At 49.1% G+C, this 26,424-nt stretch overlaps 1 protein-coding gene across 1 annotated transcript in view; it reads left to right on the plus strand.

The window, feature by feature from the left end:
- LOC111156991 (phosphatidylethanolamine binding protein 4) overlaps window positions 1–26,424 on the plus strand; it is a 208,142-nt gene that overhangs the window by 1,114 nt on the left and 180,604 nt on the right. The window contains exons 2-3 of the mRNA XM_022518188.1: window positions 10,990–11,126; window positions 17,336–17,462. Of these exons, the coding sequence (XP_022373896.1) occupies window positions 10,990–11,126; window positions 17,336–17,462 (264 nt within the window). The remainder of the gene's footprint in view (window positions 1–10,989; window positions 11,127–17,335; window positions 17,463–26,424) is intronic.

Here is a 26,424-nt window from a genome sequence, read left to right on the forward strand (position 1 = left end):
CCTGGTCTCCTCACTCTTGGGAAATGTTATTGCTAGAAAATTCAGCTCTGCAGCTCTCTCTACCCCTGCCCCCACACCCCCGCCCCTGTCAACAGCAACAGTTCCTGAACTTCTGTTTGATAATTTAAAGATCTATAATTCAAAACGTGATAGAAGGAAAGCAAGCATTTCTTAAAATAACAACGAAAGAAACTACACTCTGATAGTTTTACATTCCAAGACAGTTTCCAAATCGGTCACTTGAAGTGAAACGTGCATAAAAGCAACATCTTTTAGTTGAGAACTAAAGGATGGCTCAGGTGCATTTTGGGAGGCTTTGCAATCCTTTCCTACTCTTTGCATATGAAGGACAACAAAAAGACTATTGTTTTTGAATGTGGATACTGTTTAGTTATTAAGTGTCTCCTATATTCAAAGTACTGTGGGGGACACAGAAACAAATGGGTGAAATACGTGCACAGAAAACTAGAACAGAAGAAAGATAGCAGTGAAAGCTCTTGAGGGATGAGCAAATACTGCCCCTGGAACCCAAGGGAGACACCAATTCAATTAGTGGAGGTGGAGATGTGGTCTTCAGGAGGTCAATGTCCACTCCTCCTTCCTTTATTTCCTTCCTTCTTTAAATGGTAACTGATCATCTGCTGTTTCTCAGGCACGGTGCTAGGTGCCAAATGCAGCAATTCACAGCACACATGTTGTTCTTCCCCCATGAAGGTAACTCTCTAGTGATGGATAAGCACAAGTAACTGGCAAATAAAAATGGCCCAATATATACTGTCATGGTGGAAGTATTGCAGAGACTATGTGTGGATGTAAGAGGATATTGAAGAAGATTCACTGAAGGAAGGTTTACTGATGTTTAAATAACATCTGAAGGTTAAGCAAAAGTTAGCCATAGGGGTCATGAATCAGGAGAGAATTGGCTCTCCTTGCAGAGAGAACAGCTTGTACAAAGGCCTTAGGGTGAAGAAGGCACAGCCAATGGGGAGTATTTTCAAAATAGGCTACAGAGGCTGATCAAGTGGTCTATGCAGTAAGGAGAATAGATTAGGTCAGTGCTTCCAAAGTGGGCTCTAGAGACCACCAGTTCCTTGGATGTCTATGGTGTGTGTATGTGCTAAAATATACATAAAATTTATCCTTTTAACCCTTTTTAAAGATTTTATTTATTTGTCAGAGAGAGAGAGAGAGCACAAGCAGACTCCCCGTTGAGCAAGGAGCCTGACATGGGACTCGATCCCAGGATCCCTGGATCATGACCTGAGCTGAAGGCAGACGCTTAACCAACTGAGCCACCCAGGTTTCCCCCGTTCTAACTCTTTTTAAGAGTACAATACAGTGGCACTGATTACATTCACAATGTTGAACATTTATTACCCTATGTATTTCCAGAACATTTATTACCCCAACATAAAATCTGTAACCATTAAGTAATCACTCCTCATGGTGAGGAAATAAGTTTTTATTGCTTAAGCCCCCCAATCTGTGCCATGGCAGCTCTGAGAAACTAATCATTTGTCTTACTCTTGATCTCTAGGAAAATTTTTTTGAGTCTTTCACCATTGAGTATGATGTTAGCTACGGGTATTCCACACATGGCCGTTATCATATTGAAGACATTTCCTTCTCTTCCTGGTTTGTTGAGTGTTTTGGTTTTGGTTTTGATTTTTTATCAAGAAAGCTGTTGGCGCCTGGGTGGCACAGTCAGTTAAGCATCTGACTCTTGGTTTCAGCTCAGGTCATGATCTCAGGGTCATGAGATCAAGCTCAGCACTGGGTTCCATGCTCAATGTGGAGTCTGTTCGGATTCTCTCTCCCTCTGCTCCTGCCCACCACCTGCTTGCTTTCTCTCTCTCTCTCTCAAGTAAATCTTAAAAAACAAACAAACAAACAAAAAAACTGGGCACCTGGGTGGCTCAGTCAGTTAAAGTTCTGCCTATAACTTGGGTCATGATCCCAGGGTCCTGGGATCAAGTCCCACTTTCCCACTTTGGGCTCCCACAGCAGGGAGTCTGCTTCTCCTTCTGCCCCTCCCTGCCCACGTATGCACATTCTCTCTCTCTTACAAAAATAAGTAAATAAAATCTTTAAAAAGGTCATGAATTACTATATTGTATATATTATATTACATATAATAAACTTGTTGAATTTTGTCAAATGCTTTTTCTGCCTCCAGTGAGATAATCGTGGATTTTTTCCTTCATTCTGTCAATGTGGTGTATTATATTGGTTGATGTTCATATGTTGAATCATTCTTACATTCTAGGAACAAATCTTACTTGGTCATGTTGTGCAATCCTGTTAATATGCTTCTGAATGCAGTTTGTTAGCATTTTACATCAATATTCATAAAGAATATTGGTCTTTAGTTTTCCTTTCTTGTACTGTCTTTGTCTGGTTTCGGTATCAGGATAATGTTAGCCTCACAAAATGATTTAGAAGTGTTCCCTCCACTTTAATGTTCTGGAAGAATTTGTATTTATTCCCCTCTTACTTCTTTCTGTGTATATTATGTAGGTATATTTTGTTGGTATCATGAGCACCACATAAAACATCCTGAAATTATTACAATCTAATTTGAACTGATACCAGTTAATCTCAATCACATGTAGAAACTCTATTCCTATAGAGCTACACTCTTCTATTTTATGTAACTGATGTCACAAATTATGTCTTTATATATCTGTACACTGGCAAAAGGTTATAATTACTTTTAAATCTAATTTTTTTTAAAGTGGAGTTTCAAAGAAAAAATAAAATAACACTGTCTTTTATGTTTGCCCATATATTTACCTCTCCCTGAGATCTTTCTATTTTTACCTAACATCAAGTTACTGTCTACTGTCCTTTTATTTCAACCTGAAAGACTCTTATTAGCATTTCTTGCAGGGAATATCTAATGGCAACGAACCCCCTCAGATTCTGTTTATTTAGGAATGTCTTAATTCTCCCTGATTTTTGAAGGACCGTTTTTTCTGGATATAGAATTCTTGGTTGACAGTTTTTTCTTTAAATAATTTAAATAGTGTTGACCCTTGAACAATATATTTGACCTGCATGGGCCCACTTATTTGTGTATTTTTTCCCCCTCTTCCTTATGATTTTCTTAAAGACATTTTCTTTTCTCTATTTTACTTTATTGTGAGAATACAGTCTATAATATAGAGACCATACAAATTATGTCTTAGCCAACTGTTTATGTTATCAGTAAGGACTCCAGTCAACAGTAGGTTATTAGTACTCAAGTTTTGGGAGAGTCTAAAGTTATACACAGATTTTTGACTTCATGGGGGTCCGTGCACCTAACCTCCCTGTTGTTTATAGGTCAACTGTATATCATCCCAATGCCTTCAGGCATCCAAGTTTTCTTCTGTTAAATCAACTGTCAGTCTTATGGAGCATATCTTGTACTTGTCAAGTCCCTTTTCTCTTGCTCCTTTCAAAATTCATTTTTTTGGTCTTTCAACACTTTATGTGTCTTGGTGTGCATGTCTTTGAGTTTATTCTACTTGGCATTTCTTGAGCTTCTTGCATTTGCAGATTCATGTGCTTCATCCAATTTGGGAAGTTTTTGACCCTTATTTTCTCAAATGATCTTTCTGCCCTCTTCTCTCTTTCCTCCTTCTGGAACTAATAATACATGTATTGGTCTACTTGATGGTATCCTATGGATCTCTTAAGCTCAGTTCACTTTTCTTCATGCTTTTTCCTTTTTGCCCCTGCTCCTAGAATCAATAATTTCAGTGTTCCTATCTTCAAATTCTTGGATTCTTTTTTTCTCCTTGCTCAAATATGCTATTGAACCCCTCTAGTAATTTTATCATTTCAGTTTTTTCATTTTTCAGCTCCAGAATTAGTTTTGTTCCTTTTCATCATTTTTATACTTTGTTGATATTCTGATTTTGTTCATATATTGTTTTCTTGATTTCCTTTAGTTCTTGTGTTTATTTAAGACAATTATTTTAAGGTCTTTAATGGGTCTTATGTGTGAGCTTCCTCAGGAATAGTTTATATCGATTTATTTTATTCCTTTGAATGGCTACATTTTCTTGTTCTATGTGAATGTTTGTTGTTGAAATTTGTGTATTTGAAAGAAACAACCACTTTTCCTAGTCTTTGAAGACTGACTGTGTGCCAAAGAAGACCTTTATTAATTAGTTGGGCATGCTCTGGGCCCAGGGATCAGCCCCAGATGAGAACTTAAGATCCTCACTGGTCTTTTCTGAGCATGTGTCTCGCCTGAACCTGAATGTGGCTTTCTCAGTTCCCCCATATACACAACTTCTTTTAAATGTCTTAATTTCCCCAAGAATCTCACCCTAGCTTCTCTTTGGAACCATATTATCTTTCATATGTCACCATCCATAATCTCTTGCCCTAAATATCTGCAGGTCTGTAGTCTTCCTGCAGCTTTCATAAACAATACCTACTCCTTAACCTCCCTGAGACCTGAGTTGGACCAGACAGAAACCAGTCCTTCAGGCAATCCTTAGACAGATTATAACACTGTAGTAAGGTCTGCTTTGCTGCCTCTGATTTGAGAGAGGAAACTGGTAACTGGGCTTCAGTATCCTCCAAGCCAAGAATGAACCATGTTGGGGAGGGTGTGGGGACAAAGACATGTGAAAATGCCATGAAATTTCTTATCATTTTGAAGGCAACTTTTTCTCAATTGAGCATTCATTTGGTTGCTCACAATCTTTGACAGTTTACCAAAGCTCCTAGCTCTGTTTTTTTGAGTGTTTGTTTTGTTGGTTGGTTGGTTGATTTTGTTTTGGAGTATGTATACATGTATGTATTTTGAAGTTTCCATGAAAGAATGAGAGCTTGGAGCTTCCCAGTCCCATAATTTTGCTGATGTCACCTGGACTTTTTTTTTAATTGCTTTATTGAAATATGTTTCACATATCACACAGTTCACCAAATTATACGGTAAATTTAAATAAGTACAATTTAATGACTTTGAAAGTTTAAAAGTCAATGGTTTTTAGCATATTTACAGATATGTGCAACCATCACCACAATGATAGAACACTTTCATCACCTCTAAAAGAAACCCCATACCTTTTTGCTATCACCCTCATCTCCCCTATTCACTCATCCACCCACCTCCAGCCCTAAGCAACCATGAATCAATTTTCTGTCTATATATTTTCCTGTTCTGGATGTTTCATATAAAAGGACTCATACAATATGTGGTCTTTTGTAACAGGCTTCCTTCATTTAGCACAATATTTTTCCCCATCCCCTGCTCCAGGGTCTGTAGAGGGCACAAGGTACTGAAAAGGTAGGTGGGAGTGGGGAACAGCAAGGGTGCATAGTGGATCAGGCAGACGGATTCAAAATTGAAGAAGGAATTGAGGATGGTGGCAAGTGAATAGTAGAAGCAAAGATTCCCAGGAAACTGGGCACCAGAGAGAAGGAAGTCAGAGTAGGTAAGGAGAAAGGACAGTGGTCAATGGATTGGAGATCAGAATCAGATGGAAGAGTAGATGCAGTGAGAGTAACAAAGTGAGAGCAAAAGAACAAGAGGTTGTTATCAGGATGGCTGCTTGAATTTAAGATTTTAGGCATGGAATGGTTTTTAGAGGTGACAGTGTCAAAGAAGTTGCCATCAGAAAAGAGGCTGGAGAGGAGGGAGAGGTGTTGGAAGAGGTATCTCCATGGATATGGATGTCACTCCAGGTTAATATCAAGTCTTGGAGCAAGGGAAAGTTTCCATGCCAAGTAGCAATGTATTCAGTGAGCAAGGAGTGATAGGAAGGCAGATAACACCAATTAGGATTGATTCAGATGGAGTAAGCCTCAAGAAGTATAGATTTTGACAAGAGGGTTGAGGAGTCACGATATAGAAACAGTAATGCGGAATGAGGTATTAGTCAACCTTACCGCCCAGCCCTGAGTCATGTTGGGAGTGGGAGACTGAGCATTCCACACTTCAGGAAAGAACTTCAGGAAAAGTAGCTTTCTGGTTATGGCAAGAGGTAGAGTTGAAGTGGGAAAAGCCAAGCCAATAGCAAATGGTGTTAAAACAACTCGATAGTTACATGCAAAAGAATAAAAAGGAAACTTTAACTAACACAACATACAAAAACTGACTCACAATGGGGAGGGGGCACCTGGGTGGCTCATTTGGTTAAACCTCTGACTCTTGGTTTCTGCCTAGGTCATGATCTCATGGATGGTGAGATCCAGCCCCATCTCAGGCTCCCCATGCAGTGGGGAATCTGCTTGGAGATGCTCTTCCTCTGCCTCGCCCCCTGTTCATGTTCTCTTTCTCTCCCTCTTTAAAATAAATAAATAAATCTTTAAAAAATTAACTCATAATGGATCAATGATGGAAATGTAAGAGTTAAGTTTGGAAAACTCTTGGGAGAAAACAGAGGAAAAGCTTCATGACATTGGATTTAGCACTAATTTCTTGAATATGACACCAATAGCATAGACAACAAAAGAAGAAATAGATAAATTGCACTTGATTGAAATTCAGTCGAGTCCATTGAAATTATAACTTTTTGTGCATCAAAGTACACCATCAAGAAAATAAAGACTGGAGCAGTTTCTCAGAATGTTAAACATGGAATTGTCATACAACCCAACAATTCTATTCCTGGGCATAACCCAAGAAAGTTCATAGCATATTTTCACAAAAATGCATACAAATGTTTATAACAGCATTGTTCATAATTGCCCCAAAGAAGAAACAACCCAAATGTCCATCAAGTGATGAATGGTTAAATAAAATGTGGTGTGTTCCTACAATGGAAAAGTATTCAGCCATAGAAAGGAATGAAGTACTGACACATGGATTACCTTGAAAACATGCTAAGCAAAAGAAGCTTGTCACAAGAGGACACATACACAGTTGATCCTTGATCAACGTGGGATTGAACTGCATGAGTTTACCTATATGCAATTTTTCGAAAGTCCACACTATATTTCCTCTTTCTTAAAATTTTCTTTTCTTTTCTTTTCTTTAAATTTTATTTATTTATTTAACAGAGAGAGAGATCACAAGTAGGCAGAGAGGCAGGCACAGAGAGAGGGGGGAAGGAGGCCCCCTGCTGAGCAGAGAGCTCGAATTGGGGCTTGATCCCAGGACCCTGGGATCATGACCTGAGCCGAAGGCAGAGGCTTTAATCCACTGAGCCACCCAGGCACCCCTCTTACAATTTTCTTAATAATGTTTTCTTTTCTCTAGCTGACTTTATCATAAGAAAACAGAATATAACACATATAAATATGTGTTAAAATGTGGATTATTGTTTATGTTATCAGTAAGGCTTCCCCGTCAGTAGTGAGCTATTAGTAGTTAAATCTGGGGGCAGTCAAGAGTTATACACAGGTTTTCAACTGCACAGGGAATTGGCCTCCCTAACCCCCTTTTGTTCAAGGGTCAACTGTAGTATGATTCCATTTATAGGAAACAACCAGAATAAGCAAATCTACAAAGGTAAAGAGTAGATTAGTGGCTCCCCAGGTCTGGGAAAGGAAGGAAGGGGGAGTAACTGCTAATGAGTTGTACTTTGGGGCTTCTTTTGAGGGTGATGAAAATGTTCTGGAATTAGGTAGGGATGATGGTTGCATAACTTTGTGAGGGTTGCTCAACCCTTGGTGATTTCTATACTAAAAACCACTGAATTGTACATGTTAAAAGGGTGAATTTTATGGCATATAAATCTCAATTTTTATATGTGGAGTGAAGGAAAGGAGGGAGGGGGATATAGTCACTGTAGATTCGGAGATTCCAGAGGGCAGAGGTGAAAAGGCTTAGGAGAGAGGGAAAGCACGAGAGTCTATCTGGATGGAGAAGGAAGGTAACACCTGGGCAGTGATGAGGGAGGGAAGGAGAGGAGGCCTGGAGGGATGGGGGGGGGGTCAAGTGTTCCAGGAGCCGTGGCCCAGCAGATTCCAGGGTTTAGAGGGACCAAGGCATCTTGGGAAGCCAACAGGCTCAGCTTCCCTGATAGTACTGGGATGTGGTCACAGTCCAGATGACTGGAGGAAAAGAAGGGGGCTCCCAGGGTGGCTACCTGGGATCTAGAGATGGAAGTTTCTAGAAATAAGGCAGTGGAGCAAAGCAGGCTGGCAGCGGGAAGGGGACACTGTGCCTTCCTGGGCTTGAATGTGGTTCCCAGATCTTGGACTCCCTGTAGGAAGTGAAGTCCTGTGAATCCCCAAGAGAAAGATCAGATTCGAAAATGCCAAGAACCACTGCACTCTGTCGGAGCTCTCTGTACGAAAACAAGCCAGAGAAGGTTATACAAATAAGCAAAAGGGATCCAGGGCCAGGGGCCAATCTGAGCGGTTACTTCCTGCTGTTGTTTATTGAGTTAGGAGCTGTTACGTGAAAATTGAACTATCAGAAACAGAGGTGGCCGGTTTGTCAGGCATTCACGCGGCCATTTATTAAGCATTTAGAAATGCCAGGGACTGTGCTTGGAATGCTGGATGCAGACTAAGTACTGCCTCCCAAGAAGCTTGTGGAAACGGGGGCAGGGAACGATAAACTAATCTCTAAGTAAGTAATTACAAAATAATCCATTACAAGCATTTAAGAACCAGGAAAAGAATAAGGAGCTACGACTCTGTGTAACAGGAATTGAATGGAACCTGGGGGTCAGGGCATTTCTCTGAAGACATGACATTTCTACTATCCACCAAAAGGGAGTGGGAAGTGAGGGGGTTGCATAGGAAGGCCTTGGGGCAGGAAGGAGCTTGAGGCCTGAGCTGGAGTTAAACCTTGAGCCGCAGCTGTGGAAAGTAGAGAGTCACAGCCAGAGAAGCAGAAAGAGCCAGATCAGGCAGGCATTATGGGCTAAGTGGGAGATTCCAGGCTTCATTCCAAGAACAAAGGGAGTGGAGGGGGACAATAGTAGGGGAAAGACAGGGGACAGCAAAGCTCCAAGAGGGGGCAGTAGAGGAGAGTGGTTAAGGAGCAGGGAGTCTGGAGGCAGATGGCATGGGTTCAAATCCCAGGTCTGCCACTACAACCCATGTGACCAAGGTCCAGGTCAGCAAACCTCTCTGTACCTCAGTCTCCTCCTCTCTAAAATGGGATAACAACAGTACTTACTTCAGAGGATCCTATCAAGAGGATTCAATGATAAAAGCTTGGCTCATACTGAGTGAGGAAGAATTGCTGATACGGGTAGGGTTGGCAGGAGCAACTCTATCCCGGGGATTCTCCCCCACCTCCAGACAGCCATTTTTTGGTGCTAAGAGCTATTGGCATTCAGGAAAGTTCTGGCTTTTCTAGTGGCTGCCACTTTGAAGGCAAGAGGCTCTTGGCCTTGGAAGACCAATGCTGGCAGCATCGACCCTGTGGCTCTGGCTATCCAGTGAGCTCCTCCAGAATAGGGACCCTGCTGACACTCTGCCTTATCAGGGCCTGGAACGTGGGAGGTGCTCAGTACTCGTTGGAGAGACAGATTGCAAATGAATGAATGGATGAATGAATGAACACATGGATGGAGCTGCGAAGAGTACTTACACTCTGCGTAAATGATGAGCATTCCCTAGGTGAGGGCCATTCCCGCCTGGAGGCCCTTCCATCCATAGCTTGTCCCATTCCGTTCTCTGCCATCTTGTGAAGCAGGGGCTACCAGGAGACACTTCCAGTAAGGGAATGAACTTGGGAAGGAGTCCTCTTTGGGGAGCCCTGGCCATACATCAGGGACTCTAATTATTGAGAAGCTCATCTAAGTTGTTGCCCCAAAAAAGGGCTTTTGGCTAGAAGTCGGGCTCCTGGAAGCAGGAATTCAGCTGGAAAGCAAGCGATGCTCGAAATAGTTTCTCTAAAGCTCGAGCTGCATACACTTCATGGCTATGATCTCATCTTCCTTAGCAAGGCACAGGAGTGACGGGGTATTTCACTTGTTTTTGAGAGGGAGAAGAGGTGCATCCTAGTGAGGCATAGACACCCCTCCCAACTCCCACCCCAGCAACCTGGCGGGGGGCTCAGAGCAGAACCCAGGCATCCTCGGTTCCCGGCTGGTAGAACAACCCCCCGGCACACCCCCACACCCCATCTCAGAGAAGACAGGGAGCAGATCAGCTGGAAAGGCAGTGGGAGAACTGCCTTTGATCTTCCCCTTGCCCTCTCATGTTCCAATGGGAGCCCCACACGCAACTTCCTGCAGGCTGCTGCCCCCCTTCCTCCCAGCCAGCGCCAGCAACCCGCACCGCAAGCTGCCCCCTTCCCCAGCAGCCCTGCTGGCTTCTTCTCCAGAGACTATTATTTTGGGAGAGTGCTGAGTTCAGCACTGCGGCAAGGTGCAGTCAGAGGAGCCCTTCTGTCCTTAGCTGGCCCTCTGGAGCTGTCCTCGGGTCCAGGGCGGCCCCAAGAGCAGTGGCCCCTTCTGCACAGGGTCACTGTGTCCTGGGTCCACCTACCATCCGTCAGTCCCAAGGCTGTCAAGGCAGGTGGCACAGAACTGTGGGCGGGGGACGCAGAGCTGTCCAAGGGCTCAGCCCATCCAGACCGCAGCTCCTGGAGAGACGATCAAGGTCTTGCTCTCGCAAGCACCACAGGATCCGCGCTCTTGCCCCCCCAGCCCAAAGCCTGGGGTCACTGGCTTCCCAGGGTTTGCCTTAAAGCCAAAGGAGAAGGCTGCCTGGCCTAGGGCCAGCTGATTGCACACGGGGCGAGCGGCAGGGATAGGACGCATTGCTGGGAAGAGAGACTTATGTAAGCCCTTCTGCCCTAGCCACGGAGATTAGTGGCCAGCAAAGCCCTGCTCCAACAGGGCCGGGGCCCCAGCCAGGACTGCAAACTGAGTCCGGCTTGGAGTAGGCCCAGGTCCTCCCAAGGTATCCGTGTCCTGGTGGCAGATTGGCGGCTGGAGCCCAGGCAGCTGCCTGCCCTTCTCCTTCTGCTTACCACTGGTCTCTGTTCCTCCAAGTGGGCCCCCGGGGTGGGGACACGCAGGGTGAGAAGGGCGCCTCCTGCAGAGGGCCCCCCAGCTCTAAAAGTTCCTTTCGTTCCAGGTGTCCACGGACTGGACAATGAGGCTGGCCGTGGCAGCCCTGTTTCTGGGTCTCACGATGGTGGTCTCCAGAGATGTGGAGGAAGGCGACTTATGTTTGTACGAGCCCCTGTCTGACGCCGATGCTGTCCTCTGCAAGTAAGGCCGGGCGGGAATCCGGAGAGCGAGCAGGCAGGTCAAAATGGGGCTTGAGATCGCCGGGAGGCGTGTCTGCTGAACCAGGCAGCACTGTCTCCTCAGGCAGCCCCTGTGGACTGGCAAAGAGTAAGTGAGCCTGGGAGAACACCTGGATGAGGACGGCATAAGGAAAGCACTTGAGACGAGCTCCCGCCTTCCAGAAGGCGGGCTCCCAGCCCCAGAGGGTATACAGATCTGGTCAGCTCCCCCTTGTACCCTGGGACCTCCAGACCCTAGAGGCTGGCCTCACCCTCTCTGCTGGGACCCTGAGGGACCCTCCCTCTCCATGGCCCAGACTGCTCCCTCCCCCCAAGCAAAGTGGCATTTTAAAGAACAGTGGCAGTTGACAGAGGGTGTGAGATTGGACCCTCCCGTGAGGGAGGCCGTCATTAGCTTTCCAGGGGTGAAGCCCCAGGAGTGTGTGACAGGTGGGTCTTTTAGGGAGTGTGGCCTCTGGGTGCTGTCTAGAGAAGAGGCTGGGCCTCAGGGGTGGGCTTCTTCCTGAAGGTTCTCCCTGCCTGAGTCAAAGTTCAGCTCTCTCCTCATGGACTGCCAGTTAGAAAAGCCAGTCCTGATTGGCCTGGACTCATGGCTCATCCTGAGGGCGACCCTAGGCCACTTTGCCGCCAACCCTTTCTGCCCATTTGGTAGCCGAGGGGACTGGCATCCCATTGAAGCCATTGGAAGGGAGAGTGTAGGGAAGAACCCTCCTCTCTACTTGGTCTCCTTGTGTACATTTGAATTCCTCCTAATGTGACTTCTAGAAAGATAAATACATATTTTCCCTTGAAAAGTTAGGTAGCTGAAACCGCACCCCCCCCCACAAAGATGGTACGCATTTTTATCAGTACCTTTATTAAACTCTGGTGAAACCATTGTGGGTGAAGTTTTGTGTGGGAGGAGGAGGGAACAGTGGCTGCCTCTCACATGTGGGCTCCAGGCCTCTAGGTGCTCCGTGGAGTGGAACCTTCCTGGGGGCGGCCGCCATTTTATTCGGGTAGGCAGGAGATCTAGTTCCCATGAGCTGGGGAGGTGGGCTGGGCCAGCCACGATCAGGCCCCCTTGCAGAATGCCTCTGTGCTTCCCACATTCATTACAGAACACTTAGAAAGTGATTGTGTGTATACGGTCCCTGGCGGTGACCAGCCTGGGCCCCAGCTGCCCTAGGGCCCCAGCTCCCTCCACACACACGCTGGTGTCCTGGTGGCCTGAGAGCTCTGGGGCATGGAGGGAGCCCCAACTTGTGTATCAGCATCCTCACAGCCAAAGAGGGGGCTCCAGGTATTAAATAACCAGTCCACAGCACTCCCACACCCTGCAAGTGTCAGAGCCGGGGTTCAGCCCCTTCTGTCTGACTCTGCACCCAATACTCTTTCTCACCCGCCTCCGGCCGCTGACCTTCATGCAGGGCCAGAGCTTCTCAAACCCAAGGGAAGGGGAGCTTTCTTAGTCGCCTTCCCGCAGCTCTAACAAAATGCCAGCTCAGGGCGCCTTATAAACAGCAGAAATGTACTTTCTCGTCCTTCTTGCAAGTGCCGGCACATCCGGTGAGAACCCGCTTCCTGATTCAGAGACGGCCGTCCTCTCGCCGTGCCCTTGCCTAGTGGATGCACCCCCTGGAGGCCCCTGCTTCACGACACCCTCACACTGGGGGCTGGGGTTCAGCTTATGAGTTTGGGGGGAGGGGCAACTGCAATTAAATCCTTCGCAGGAGCTGTTCTCAGGACTGCCTAGAATACACCAGCAGACCCCCAGTCTGAGAAACACAAACTTTCCGCACTTGGGTTGCGTGGTAGGAAATGTCCCATTATAAGCCATCACTGTAAAAGGTTTGTCTTTATTGCTGCTGAAGATTTTTGTTGGTAAAAGGCCATCACTAACGGACAGCACATTGTGGACAGGCCAGACCTCTGGGGTCAGTACCTCCTGTGCTAAGACCCCCCCCTCCCCAAGAACCCTGCTCAGCTCGGCCTCCTCCCCTTGCCAAGACAGCCCCCAGAGAAGCCGTTCCCCTTGTGGTATTTGGAGTCTAAAAGGGAATTTGTAAATTTAGGCCTTAATACTTGAGAGTATGAATCTAGAAGAGGAATTATATGTATCGGGAGAAGCAGTAGGAAAATACTGTTAAGAGAAAAGCTCTTCCGCAGTGATATCTTACCTACCCCAAGACAAGCCTGAGTAGACCGACAAAAACACTGAGATTCAGGGGTGCACGGGTAGCTCAGTCGGTTAAGCATATGACTCTGGATTTCAGTGTAGGTCATGATCTCAGGGTTGTGAGATCGAGCCCTGCCTTGGGCTCTGTGCTAGGCATGGAACCTGCTTTACATTCTCTCTCCCCCGCTCTGCCCCTGTGCCCCACCGCGTGAGTACTCTTTCTCACTCTTAAAAAAAAAGACTTATGTTCAGTGTCTGCAACAAAAAAAACCCCAGAACCTCCGGCCTGTAGTGGAAGCTCTGTCCTTGACAGGGTGCGTCCCCTCCCGTCTCAAGGTGGGGGTCGCCTCTCTTTAACTCACCGCACTCCTAGTTTTGTCCCCGGACCCTGCATCGGAGGAGTCTGGTTTCTCTGTCTCCTGCTGGTCCTTCAGGTGGTGGGGTGTCACACTCTGCCTTCACCTGCAGCTCTTCTAAGCTGGGCACCCTCCTCTGTCTCCGGTTCTTCCCCAGGGGCCTGGCTCCTGGACCGCACATCTGGGAGTGTTGGTTGGAGACAGACCCTTTGCTCTTTTCCAAGGCTGGAGCCCTGCACTTGGACCCTGAGAACTGTGCAGGGAGGCTGGGGTGCCCAGCGAGCCCCCTCAGACTTCTGTGAAGCCAGCCTCTCCTCCACAGCCTCTTGTTCTCCTCGCTCACAGGCTGCTGGAATTCTGAGCCCTTTCTGCAGGGACAGGCAAGGAGCCGTTTCCCTCTGATCCGGTTCTTACGGTGACCATCCCGTCAGACAGAAGCCCGGAGAAGCGCATCAGCTCCCTGGGGAGGCTGTCAGACAGGCCACTGGAGTAGTTCTCCCTGCATAGATCCCCCACGCGGAGCGGCTGCTCACCTTTGTTGTGTCCTGGTTTCTCTGGGTGGGGTTCCACTGGGCAGCTGGGGCTTGGAGCCTCTCTGGAGGCTGCCCTCAAGCTGCGGCCTCATCTGAGGGGGTGGACTGGCCGGGGTGGGGGTCTCGGCTCCCCAGGAGCTTGCCCATGTGGCTGTTGACAGGCCTTGGTCCCCTGCCTGCCGGGTAGCCTCTCTGTGGGGCTGTTTGCCACACCGCAGATGCTTTCCCCAGAGCCTGGCTGAGCGGGAGGGCGTGTGAGAGGAGCCACAGTCTTCTTATAACATAATCTTGGAAGTGACGTTCCACCGCGGCTGCTAACCCTAACCCCCACCTTCTCCCTTCCAAGCGAGTCACCAAATCTAGCCCCCACTCAAGGGGATGGGTCACACTCAGGTGGCAGGACCAGGAGGCGGGGATCTCGGGGCGGGGGGGGCGTCACGGACACCGTGTGCCACACCCATGTCTCTGTCCCCTCAGCTCGCCAACGATGAGACCCTGTGCTGGTTGCTTCACTTTCTTTGGGCCTCCACTTACTCATCTGGGGGAGGGGAATAATAGCCACAGCTGCTCTGAGGAATCGTACGGAATGAAATACTATGTGTGTGGTGCTCCTTATCCATTCCCTTTCCCTCAGCCCCTTATGCCATGCGAGGTAGCGACCACGCTGGGACCAGAGCCCCCCGGCCCTCCCCTCAGCGCTCCCAGGTCCTTGTGAAGTTGACCAGGAAGTGCCCCACCTCTGGGGGGTGGAGAGGGAACGTGCCCCGTGTGAGGCACCCCATGAGCCAAAAGAGGGCACAGGTGCTAAAGTGTGTTCTTACTCAATTCAGTTTTCAATTCATTCACCTCAGGCTTGTCCAGATCTTTTTTGAGGCTGATTGGATCATCTCTTTTAATCAATGACCCACTTGTTCATTGTTATTAATCAACTTTGTGCCTCTCACAAATCAAACAGATTTGCCTTCTGTGTCCGATCCAAGTCTTTGGCAAAACTGCTGAACGGGACAGAGGCCTGCACGAGCCCCCGTGGCCTGGCCTGCCGTGTGGGGCAACGGGAGGTTTTCAGACACTGGGCTGGCAGCGCCCCATGGTGTGACCAGGGCCAGGAGCACGGACTCAATCCCTGGTCTCCTGGTGCCTACATTTCCAGGGGCCGCTCTGCGGCTTGAGGCCCATTCATAGGACGTCAGCTGGCTGCTTTGGCTAAACTGTTTTAACATTTGTAGCAATTCCACTAGGATAAAAGGAGGAGACCCATTTGTCCCCTGGAGAAGGCCCCTGTGGTCCTCTGTTTCTCTCCTTCCTGGCCCTTGGCCGTTCCCAGTTCCGGGCCGTGTGCTGACTCTCCAGCAGAGGGTCCCCTCTATCGGCCTTAGGCCTTGCTAGGTGCAGTGTCAGACAGTCATGGCCGAACCAAACCAAACGGTCTTGAAAATATTACTTTTGGGGCACTTGGGGGGCTCAGTTAGGGAAGTGTCCAGCTCTTGGTTTTGGCACAGGTCATGATCTCAGGGTCAGGAGATGGAGCCCCATGTCGGGCTCCGTGCTGAGTGTGGAACCTGCTTAGGATTCTCTCTCTCCCTCCCTCTCTGCCCCTCTGGCTACACAGGGCCACTCTCTCTTGAAAAATAATGATAATAATAATAATAATAATAAGTAATAATAAATAAAATGTTGCTGTGAGGAAAAATGAAAACCCATCCCTAAAACTTGTTCAAAAGCAATCAAAACCATGGCCTCCAAAAGGAATTACTATAACCTCACCAAGAGGTAAAAGAAACAAGTGAGCTGAGCAAACCGGAAGTTGAGCTAACTGGCCCGAGGCTCCTCGGGGTGCTGGCCTACTGAAGCGTCCTGCACCTGCCGGGGGTTAGGCTCTGGCTGCCAGTGCCCAAGGTGGGACCTCAGGAGCCACTGAAAGGGTGGGATGGGAGCGGAATGTGGGGCTCCCCACCAGAAGGCTGTCCTTGCCTTCCTCGCAGATCCAGAGCTTGGGAGCCCCCGCTCTCCTCAGTATCTCCTCACGGGGCCTCCTCCCAGCCTCACCCCCAGCAAGGGAATCGTGGCCAGCTCTGGGTGACCCCTGGCAGGCTGTGGAGCTGCTCAGTCACGTTGAGCTTTTCGGGGAAGGCTGAGGACCCGCCCTTTCTCTGTCTGTGAATCATCTTAACCAAATGCACCCTGCAGAGACCCTGGGTCTTGGTGATTAAAAAAAATATGGCGGAACAGAGAGGAATGGCAAATTAAAAAAAAAAAAAGTTGGTTCAAAGATTTTGGTGTTTTTTTTTTTGTTTTGTTTTTTTTAAATATCAGTTTGACAGCCTGGTTTACATCCCTGAGTTTTGGTTACAGGTGAGCCCTTAAGGCTAATCCTGATGGAGATTTGGGAACAGTCCTCCAGGGGAACAGGATTCTTAGAGCATTCGTGCTGTTCAGCTCTTTCAGGGAAAAAGCAGACAAATGGATTCATCCTACTGTCTTAGGGACCAGAGAGTTTATCCCCTAGGAGACATTTGCATTCTGAAAGTACAGGGAGTAGTACGTCGAGGGCCTAGGTTATCGGGCGACACATGACCCAGAGAGGTGGGTTAGGGAAACTACCAGGGACGATTGCCGGACATGGAGGGGATCTGGATTGTTTAGGGTCGACGAAGGCTGGACCTGTGAAGAAGGCTGTGCTCACTTGCTAAACCTTTCTTGATGTAAATAAAACATTCCTGGAAAGCACTGTGTAAATTTTGTTCTTATAAACCCAATCCTACTTTAAAGACACTCACCAGGTTTGCCTAAAGATGTATGTTCTTCCTGAGGAGATGACCATTAACGTCTTCTGATTGTTGGTGGCTCGTTGTAAACATCGATTGCCTTCTTCGCTCCTCACGCCAGCGCTATCAGTACATACTGTCCATGCCTGCATTTTACAGGTGAACAAACTGAGGCACCAAGAGGTCAAGTAACTCTTAACCCACACTGGTCACACTAGTTAGTGACCACAACCAGTTGGTAGTAGGCCTAGGATTCAATCTCACTTGACTCCACATTCTCCATAACACTAGACTGAACGGTGTGTGCTCTCAGCCTCCCCCAGAACTGACATGGGCTGACCATCTCCCTCTCTCCACAGGGGCCTTGAAGTTTTCTACCCAGAGCTGGGGAACATTGGCTGCATGATTATTCCTGACTGCAACAACTACAGACTAAAGATCACCCACTGGGCTGAGCCCATAGTCAAGTTCCCTAGGGCCTTGGAGGTAAGTGGCCTGGAGGGGGAGGGCCATGGGTCTTGGTTTCCCTCTGAGCGTGCTCATCTGGGTGACTTGAAGCCATGGGCAGAGCCATCTGGGTTGGGTCTGGGGGTCCCAGGTGACCACAGATGCCACAAGCATGTGCTCTTCTTAGAGAAGCTCTATGGCCTTGGAGGAAGTTGGGATGGGGGAACGGGGCTGCAGCCTGGGCACTGTAGTGGGACTCTGGGGCCACTCTGCTGGGGTCTTTGCCTGCTCCCAGAGAAGCCTGGCTCCTCAGTGCACGTGGAGACCAGCTGGTGTGTGCTTTGGGGTTGGCAGAAAAAAGGAGGAGAGAGGGAGTCCTTTCTCCAGGTGCAAGGTGGCTCGGCTTTCAGAATGATCTTCCGGACGCGGAGGAGCTAGTTTATAATGGGCTAAACAAGAGGAGTAGTGCATCCTGACTCCGTCCTTACAATATGAAACACACCTGAGGGTTTGCTCGCACTTGTCTGAAACAGAAGATTGAAGCATTTTTAGGAATCGCAAATAAGTGTTTTTTCTACCAGGAAATGAGTAGTACTATCTTGTTCTGGAAGCTTCCCTTCGATTGGGGATGCAGTAAGCCTGGGGAAGGGCCATGGAAGTAGGAAGTGGGACTGTGGCTCCTGCTTGCCGTGGCCAGGCCAGGTCCTGGGGGCGCTGCTCCAGTGTTCCGGTCACTGTCTCTTTGTTTCTTGACTCCTGGGTCACACTGAGCCCCCAAAGTGTCAGCAGTGGAGGGCGACTCTGCCTCCATCTTTGCCGTGTTTGATTAGGAGGTGCCCATGTCAACCTACATACAAGGACTGTGATGTGGCCGGGAATCAGGCCACAAATGGGTGGAGACGGAAGCGCCACGGTCAGGATGTGACCCCACACACACCACGCGGACGCGCACAGCCTTCTGGTCCCCTCCGTGTGCAGCGGCAGGGAGAGGCCACTGACGGCTCTTCCCCTCTGTCCGTCCAGCCTGGGGACTCTCAGTGCTGCTGTTGATCAGGCCTGATGGCGGTCAGGACAAACACAACAAAACAGCAAGTTCTGGGGTGGGGGATCACAGCCTCCTCAGATGGAGAGGGTAGATTTTTCTCTCTCTCTGGGACTGTTTTCACTATCAGGGAACCAATAGACTGTGATGTGTCCCACAATTTATGAGACTGGGAACACAAAGCTTTGACTGGCTACTGTGTTTGCGATCGTGACAAATGTCCTTTCCTCGAGGAGTCTAAGCAAGCAAGTAATAAGCGTGCCTTCTGGGTCTCCTCTCCCTCAACCCTCCCAAGCCCCGTGCTCATGACCATGCAAGCACACACACGTGCACACCTGCACGTCAGCCCTCCTCCCTGGAGACCACTGGCCTGGGTTGCATCATTGGACACGTGGGAGAAGCAGAGGAAACATAGGACCCTGAGATTCTAACGCTCAGAACAGGATATGGAGGGCTGCAGAAGCAGGGGAGGAGCCCAGTCTTTTAGGGAAGAGTATAACGCCGCACCTGGGACAAGATGCTTGACTTTGCCATTAATTCACTTGTCCTTAGTTCTGCCACTGAAGGAGTAAGGAGGTCGACCCAAAACACTTTCGCAGCCCACTGACTGTCCCAGGAGGGATTCTCAAACCGCTCCACTCTGCGTGATATTATAGAAGATGTCCACTAGATGGCAGTGCAGACTTTTCTGAGTACCTGGTGTACTTGGTTTGAAGCAAGCTTGGGAAGTCTGCCTTTGATTTGGCTTGGTCCATACTGATTGTCCTGGGGTGTGGGTATGGAATGCATCACCTCTACCAGGTCACGAAATTTCCCACCCTGTCTCTGTCCAGAGGCGGGATGGTGAAGAAAACCTGGAGACTTATGAGGGACACAGAGCTGTGATTAAGAAAGCCAAGGAGGGGCGCCTGGGTGGCTCAGTGGGTTAAAGCCTCTGCCTTCGGCTCAGGTCATGATCCCAGGGTCCTGGGATTGAGTCCCACATTGGGCTCTCTGCTCAGCAGGGAGTCTGCTTCCTCCTCTCCCTCTGCCTGCCTCTCTGCCTACTTGTAATCTCTGTCAAATAAATAAGTAAAATCTTTAAAAAGAAAGAAAGAAAGCCAAGGAAGTCAGAAGTTTCACACACACAAAAAAAATGGTCAAAGTGATGGAAACAAAGGAAGAAAAAGTAATATTCTATTACTATAGAACTTGACTTTTTTTCGGAAATATAACTGATGTTTGACAAGGCAGATTCAGTTCGAGTTCCCAAAAAACACCATTAGTCAAGTGGTACCTACTTTATGCTGGATACTGTTCATGTGTCATTTCATTTAAAGTTTTCATCAAATCTGCAAATGAAGTGTTTCTTTGGTTGAGACTGTCAGTAGCAAGTAACAAAAGCCAGTTTGACTGGTTTTTGGTTCACAAACCAAAAACTCCAGGGATAGCTTCAGGCATGGCTAGATCCAGGTGCCCAAATGACATCACCAAAAATCTGTTTTTCTCTTTTCTCTGCTTTTTTCTATGTTGGTTTTATGTGTAAATAGACTCTTTCCTTGTGGTGGCAACGACACCCCCCATCAGCTTCAGATTTGTGTTACTAGCTTATCAATCCTAGTGGGTATAGGTTGACACTTTACAACCATTAAAAATCCCAGGATTTGTCCTGCTTAGATCACATACTTATCCTTGAACTAATGACCCTGGGTAGGCCCGTTAAATCTACAAAAGCTGAGAGCAGAAGAGGATGGTTCCTCCAAAGGAGAATCAAGGTGTTGGTTGTTAGAAGGGAGAAAAAATATTGGGTCAGAAAAACAAGAGAAGTTCCTGCGGAAGGATTTAATCAAAGCAAGTGCTGAGCTGGAAAGTGGCAGAGCCAGGGTTTAAACCCAGGTCCACCCAGCTCCAAAGGCTTGACCACGGGACCACTGACAATGGCTCTCAGGGGAGACATCAGGGTCCTGGTACCGTTGGAGAGGGCTTGCGGAACAGAAGCTTTCCTGGGACAGGAAGGAGCGGTTGCTAAGAAGGATGGTGGTGAAGAGGGGGGAGATAGGCCAGGGGCAATGGGAAATGAGAGGATGAGCAGAGCTTCCCTAGAGGGGTAGAGAGAGCAAACACCTCTAGAAAGAAAGCAACTGGAAAAGTTGGAGAGGAAGTGGATGCTACCTGGGAATAGGGTCCCTCAAAAGTGCAGGCAGGGGAACAGAGTGACAGAGAAGAGGATTGTAAGCATTTCCTCTGGGCCCAGGGTCTGATGAAAAAGGACAAACAGATAGCAATGGGCTATGTGGGGACAGTGTCTCGTTTCAAAGGTGATTACAGCAAAAGCCACCAAAGCAGCAGGTGCCCGTGGACATGCCTTGGGAGCTCCCACCACCACCACCAAGCAAGCCCCGAGGCCCTGGAAGGAGGGGGTCAGTGGGCCTGGGACTGTGTCTCTGCGCCTCCTACAGGTCTTCCCTTCTGCACACCTTTGCTCAGGCCACTTCCCATATTTGGACCTTGCATTCTGGGACACCTTGATCACACCAAAATGCTTTTTCTAAGAAGCCTTCCCTGATCGCCTCCCTCTTAGCCCTCTCCTCATCCCTGGCTGGTCTCTTCTTTCTCTGAGCTTTTTATTTTTTCATTATTTTTTTAAAGATTTTATTTATTTCCTTGACAAAGAGAGACATAGTGAGAGAGGGAACTCAAGCAGGGAGAGCAGGAAAGGGAGAAGCAGGCTCCCCGTCAAGCAGGGAGCCCAATGCAGGGCTGGATCCCAGGACTCTGGGATCATGACCTGAGCTGAAGGCCAATGCTTAATGACTAAACTACCCAGCCGCCCCTCTCTGAGCTTTTTAAATGTCCCCTACCCACCAGACCTAGCGTTTACTTCCTCTGGCTTGTATTGTGGTTGCTTATTTCTATCTCCCAGAACCTTGACCTGTGTATAAGCTCTAGGAAAGTAGGACCGGCCACAGCCCCTTAACAGCTTTGCAGACCCCATGTTGGCTGACCAGGTGAGTGAGTAGAGAATGAATGAATGGCAGGGGAAGGACACCTCCTGGAGGTGAACCGTGAGGTGTGTGAGTCCCATGGTTTGCCTTTTAAGCTGCTGGGTGCCCAGGTGAGCCAGGTGAACCCTGAACCCAGCGCTAGTCCCTCCTCCACCCAGGGTGGGGGTGGGGGATCTCGGGGCTGGGAAGGGGAAAGCCAGGAGACAAATCCAGCAGGTTTCCCAAAAGGCAAAGTTGTGCAGGGAAATGTGGACAGTCCCTGTGTCAACAGTCCTGAGAGCTGAGAGAAGTGTCGGAATAAGAAGCAGCTTTCTCCCTGGGTGCTCTGACAAACATTAAGAGGCAAACGTCTTAAAATACATCCCTTCTCAAGACGATGCAAACTGAAAGGCCCCTGAGAAGCTTCTTGACAGAGGCTTATTCTTCACCTTGAATTTCACCAGCTGGAAACCTTTTGAAGTGAAGAAATTGCCTTTAAGTGGGGAATGTGCATTGCATTAGAGAGAAGGAACAAGGAGTCCTGCTGTCCCTCGGGTTTCCAGGCGGGCTCGGTGGCTTTCTCCTTCCCAGAAAGCAGGTGACTCTGAGCAGCCTTGCCCTGGGTGAGGGCCTAGCCCCACGCCACCCTGGACCCACAGTGTCTGTGTTGCTGCTTCCTGGGGGCCACCTCCTTGCCCTCGCGGGCCCAGAGTGGGGACAAAGTTGGGACACAGGCAGTGGCATCACAGACTCTCTGTGCTGAAAGAGACCTCGGAGCTAACTGGCCTGCCTCCCATCCTTCTCCTCATGCACAGAGCAGCACAGGGCTGCTGCGGTCACAGATGATGAGTGGAGGCGGGACATAGGGCTCCTGACACCCAGGGTAAAGCTGGTTGGAGCAGCACCCCCCCCATGGACGGGGCAGATTCTCTTACCCCCGGCAAGAAAGGGCAGAGGAGGGGCGTGCATAGCTGCAGGGGCAGCCAAGTACGTTGGCTCCCAGGGCGGCAGCCCAGCAGGATTTAGTGTCAGTGACAGGAAGTGATTCACTTAACACATACTCACTGAATACACAGACACCATATTAGTGCCTCCGAGCCCCAAACCGAAGGCGCCACAGCATGGCTCCCAGTCTAGGTGGGAATACGGAAGGGTGGCTGGCAAATGTGGGGTCGTGTGGCGTCAGGTCTGTGATAGAGGAACTGCAGGTACCACGAGGACCGGGCAGGGCAGCCAAGCTGAGTGGCAGTCAGGGAAGGCCTCCAGGAAGAGGTGACCTGAGCTGACCTGCAGACAGTGAATAGGCAGGGCATGAAGGGAAGGCCCCAGGGAGCTGGGTGACAGATGAGGCTCAGGAGAGGACAGGGTCACAATGCAAGGGGCCACAAAAGCTGCTTGGCCTGGTGGGGAGTCCGGATTCGATATTGAAGGCAGGCTGGGGAGAGGCTGGTGAAGGCGATTGGATTAGCAGCTCGGGAAGGTGCCCTCTGTCCCCGGCATTCCAGGTGGGAGAAGGGAAGAAAGGAGAGGCTGGAGGCAGGGAGAACACCCCATTGAAACAGTCAGCATAGGCGAGGGCATGAGCCATGGCATGGATTTGAGAGCTATATAGAAGTGGCATCTGTAGGGCTTGGTGACTGCAGAGGCACAGGGATGGTGGGTGGGGGGTGGTATGACACTTGGGTTTCTGTGACGATCAGCCAGGGGAGTGGGGGTGAAGTTGAGCATCTAACTTGTCCTCTAAAACAAGGCGCTTTGGAGAGTGAAGGGACAGGCTGTCGATAATTATCAGGATGGCAGGGCTGACAGGGCACACTGTCCCATTATTAGGGCTTCCAGCAAGGGACACACTAGATCTACAGGGACAAAGGCCAGTGGCAGTGACTCTGCAGACGCTGAGTTTGAGGACCATGTGTGCATGCAGAGGCAGGTGCCCGTGAGCCCGCTGAGCAGAGCAGACAGGGCTGGAGGCCTAGATTGGGGTCCTCAGTGTCAGGGGGTAGCGCAGGAAGTAGAAGTTTGAGGTGGCGGGACTCTCTCGGAGGGAGGTTACGGAGCAGTCCCCTGTGGCCCACCTGCAGAGGTCAGACAGGCATGGGAAAGAGTGTAACTGACCTAACCCAGCCAGCTGCTAGCAAGCCCCATCAGGGACAGAAGTGAATGAGAAAGGGACACGGCAGACTGGGCACACACACCGGAAGTGTGCAGGGAGACAAGGAGCACCCGAGCTATTGAAATGCTGGCAGGAAAGAGCCAGTGTTAAGGGCAAAGCCCCATGCAGCAGAAATTGGAGATAATGCGCGCAGTGGAGAAGTTCACATCTGAGAAGAAGAACCATGGGGGTGGTGGAGGTCACACAAAGGGCAGGAGATTTCCAAGTTTCTCAGAGGCCAAGGGTAGGAACCGCGGAAGACTCAGGTGGGGTGGGGTGGGGGGGAGCAGCTGCAGGGGCTGGGCTGGGGAAAGCCATTAGATTTGGCAAATTCCCTGGCACTGCTCTTGAGGACGGAGAGAGGAGTTCCAGATCGAGCGGCTGGGAGCAGATGGCAAATCCAGGACAGGGTGGGGGCTTCAGCAATACCCCAAGTGGTAGAGGGAACTCGTGACCTGCAACCCTAACCCAGGGCCTAACCCGTGACACAAGCTTAGTAAATGCTCTCAGCTGTCATTCTAAGAGACAGGCCTGGAGTCTGAAGAGTACATGGCACAGAAGGATTTGGGCTTCTGGAGGGTTCAAAGAGCAACGCTTATCACCGTTTCTAACCCTTGCAGCCAGGTTTTGAAGTTGCAGAGAAACTTCTCATGTAGGGTTTCACGCGATCCTCCTAATAATGGTGGGAGCTGGGCAGAGTGGGTGAAGGGCCCTCCCAGGGTCACACTTGCCAAAGCTGGGAAGTAGGAGAACCAGCTTTAGATCCCCTCCATGTCCACTGTCTTCCAGCTACATAATTTTCCCTCTTGACTCCATCCTGGTTACTTTGAAAATGGGTGGGGTTCCGGGTGGCTTCATGCCGAAGCATCTTTACCACCAGCATTTTTGCTGCACAGCTCGTGGGCTATCAGGCAATTTTGCTGCAAAAACAAAAATCGTGAAAAACGAAAGAGGGACATCCATTAAAAAGGAGATAATGAAACGCAAAGAACAAATTACAAAATTAAAAACTCTCTTGTGAAGTATAAAAATATTGGAACATACCAAAAATGCCTCGTGTGGATTCCTGGCAACTGTACACGTATCATTGATTTTGTAGATTATACGTAGCTAGGCACTTGTCTTCAGAGTCTTTCCTTCCTGGCAACATACACTTCTTTTTTTCTTATTGATTCGCCTCCTTTTGCGGCCTCGCACTTTCTCTCTTTCCACTGAGGTTTCCTCCTTCATCGAGGGAGGTATCGGTTTCCAAATACCGGGCTATGCACCTGCCGCTGAGTTTTGTGTGGTGTGGCGACAGCCTTCTACACTGTTGTTTGTCTCTGGCCTCTGGTTCCCTGTTCACTGATGGGCGTTCCAAAGTTCCACGGGAAATGTGGGTTGGACACTCTGGGTCACTGTAGAGACGGCGACGAGTCCTGAGATTGTAGAGGGTAAAGCCCCGCGGTGAAACCAACCGGTCAGCCGGTTACTTTTCGTCTTTTATGGCAAAGTTGCCTTACGGCCCATTACTTCCGCGGCAAAGGTGTGTGCTGCCCAGATGCTCACGGCCGAAGAGCGTGAGCGGTCACCTGGTGTCCACACTGGGCTCAGGCGGCCATTCCTGTGTCCAGATCCCAGTGGAGGCCTCCTGTGTGCCCCTCGGCCCGTCACCGGTGCATGAGCAGGGGACTCCAGCCAACATGAGCCCCAGCCCTGCCCGCCACCGGAAGCACCTCATGAAGGTGAGAACGGGCATGACTGTCATTGTAAAAAGACTGAACTCGGAAGTTCGTTGTGTGGCTGATGTTTTGCTGGTAAGGAAGCTTCTTGGCCTTGATCTTTATTTCCAGTACTTTCTCCCCACCCCACCACCCCACCACCTTTCCTGTCGTTACACTCACTGCTCCAGGGTTTGCAAACGTCTGGTCAGACCAGAGCCTGACCTTCCTGGAGCTTTTTAATCAAGCCGCCTGTCCCCCGTGCACCGGGGTGCTCCTCCGAGCGCAGGCAAACAGGGTGTTTGCTCAGTGGTTGGGCATCTGATGTCGGCCAAAAGCTCTCAGTCAAGTGTGGGGAAACAGGTTCCAGATGTTTTTCAGATCAAATAATGTTCCTTTGAAAAAAAAAAAAAAAAAACAACACCGTGTGGGCCGCTCCTTGGAGGGGACATGTGGATCTGAAAGGAGAGTTCACTGGGTTTGCATCCTGTTTTTTTTTTTGTTGTTGTTGGTTTTTTTTGTTTGTTTGTTTTTTAAAAGGTCATTCAGCGAGTGTAAAAAAAGGTCATTCAGCAAGTGTCTGTGTGGGGCACGTCTCCTGTGTGGGATCTGTTCAGAGCCGACTGTTGGGGGTGTGAGCAGAGGCTTCTTGGATTTTAAAATAGCTGCTCGGCCCTTGTGGGAGCCGATCGGAGAGACGAATATTCGAATTTTGAACGTACAGTGGCTTGTTGCCTGTTCTCACTGGAGAGAAAAGATGGTGGCCTCAAGAGCCGTTCAGAGAAGGGTTTTGAAGCTGTTCGAGTGATGATGGTATTTGTTAACACTTGCTGTCTTGGGTGGGGGAGGGGAAGAAGGAAGTAGAAAGGCCTCTGCTGGCTGGAGCTGCTGCCAGGACACAGTCCCATGGACCTTGAGGTATCTTGCTCTCTTACCAGTGCACCCCTGATGCCTGCGCGCATGTGGTTCTGTGTTAGAGCCCTCCGGACCCTAACAGTGGCAATGCGGAGACTGTTTTACAGATGAGGAAGCAGCAGCTCGTGGGAAATTATCTATTTAGTTTTTTCTTTTAAAGATATTATTTATTTATTTAACAGAGAACGAGCACAAGTACGGGGAGCAGCAGGCAGAGGGAGAAGCAGGC

This window comes from Enhydra lutris, unplaced genomic scaffold, assembly GCF_002288905.1.
Source record: "Enhydra lutris kenyoni isolate GAN:26980312 unplaced genomic scaffold, ASM228890v2 scaffoldscaffold3, whole genome shotgun sequence".
NCBI lineage: Eukaryota > Metazoa > Chordata > Mammalia > Carnivora > Mustelidae > Enhydra > Enhydra lutris.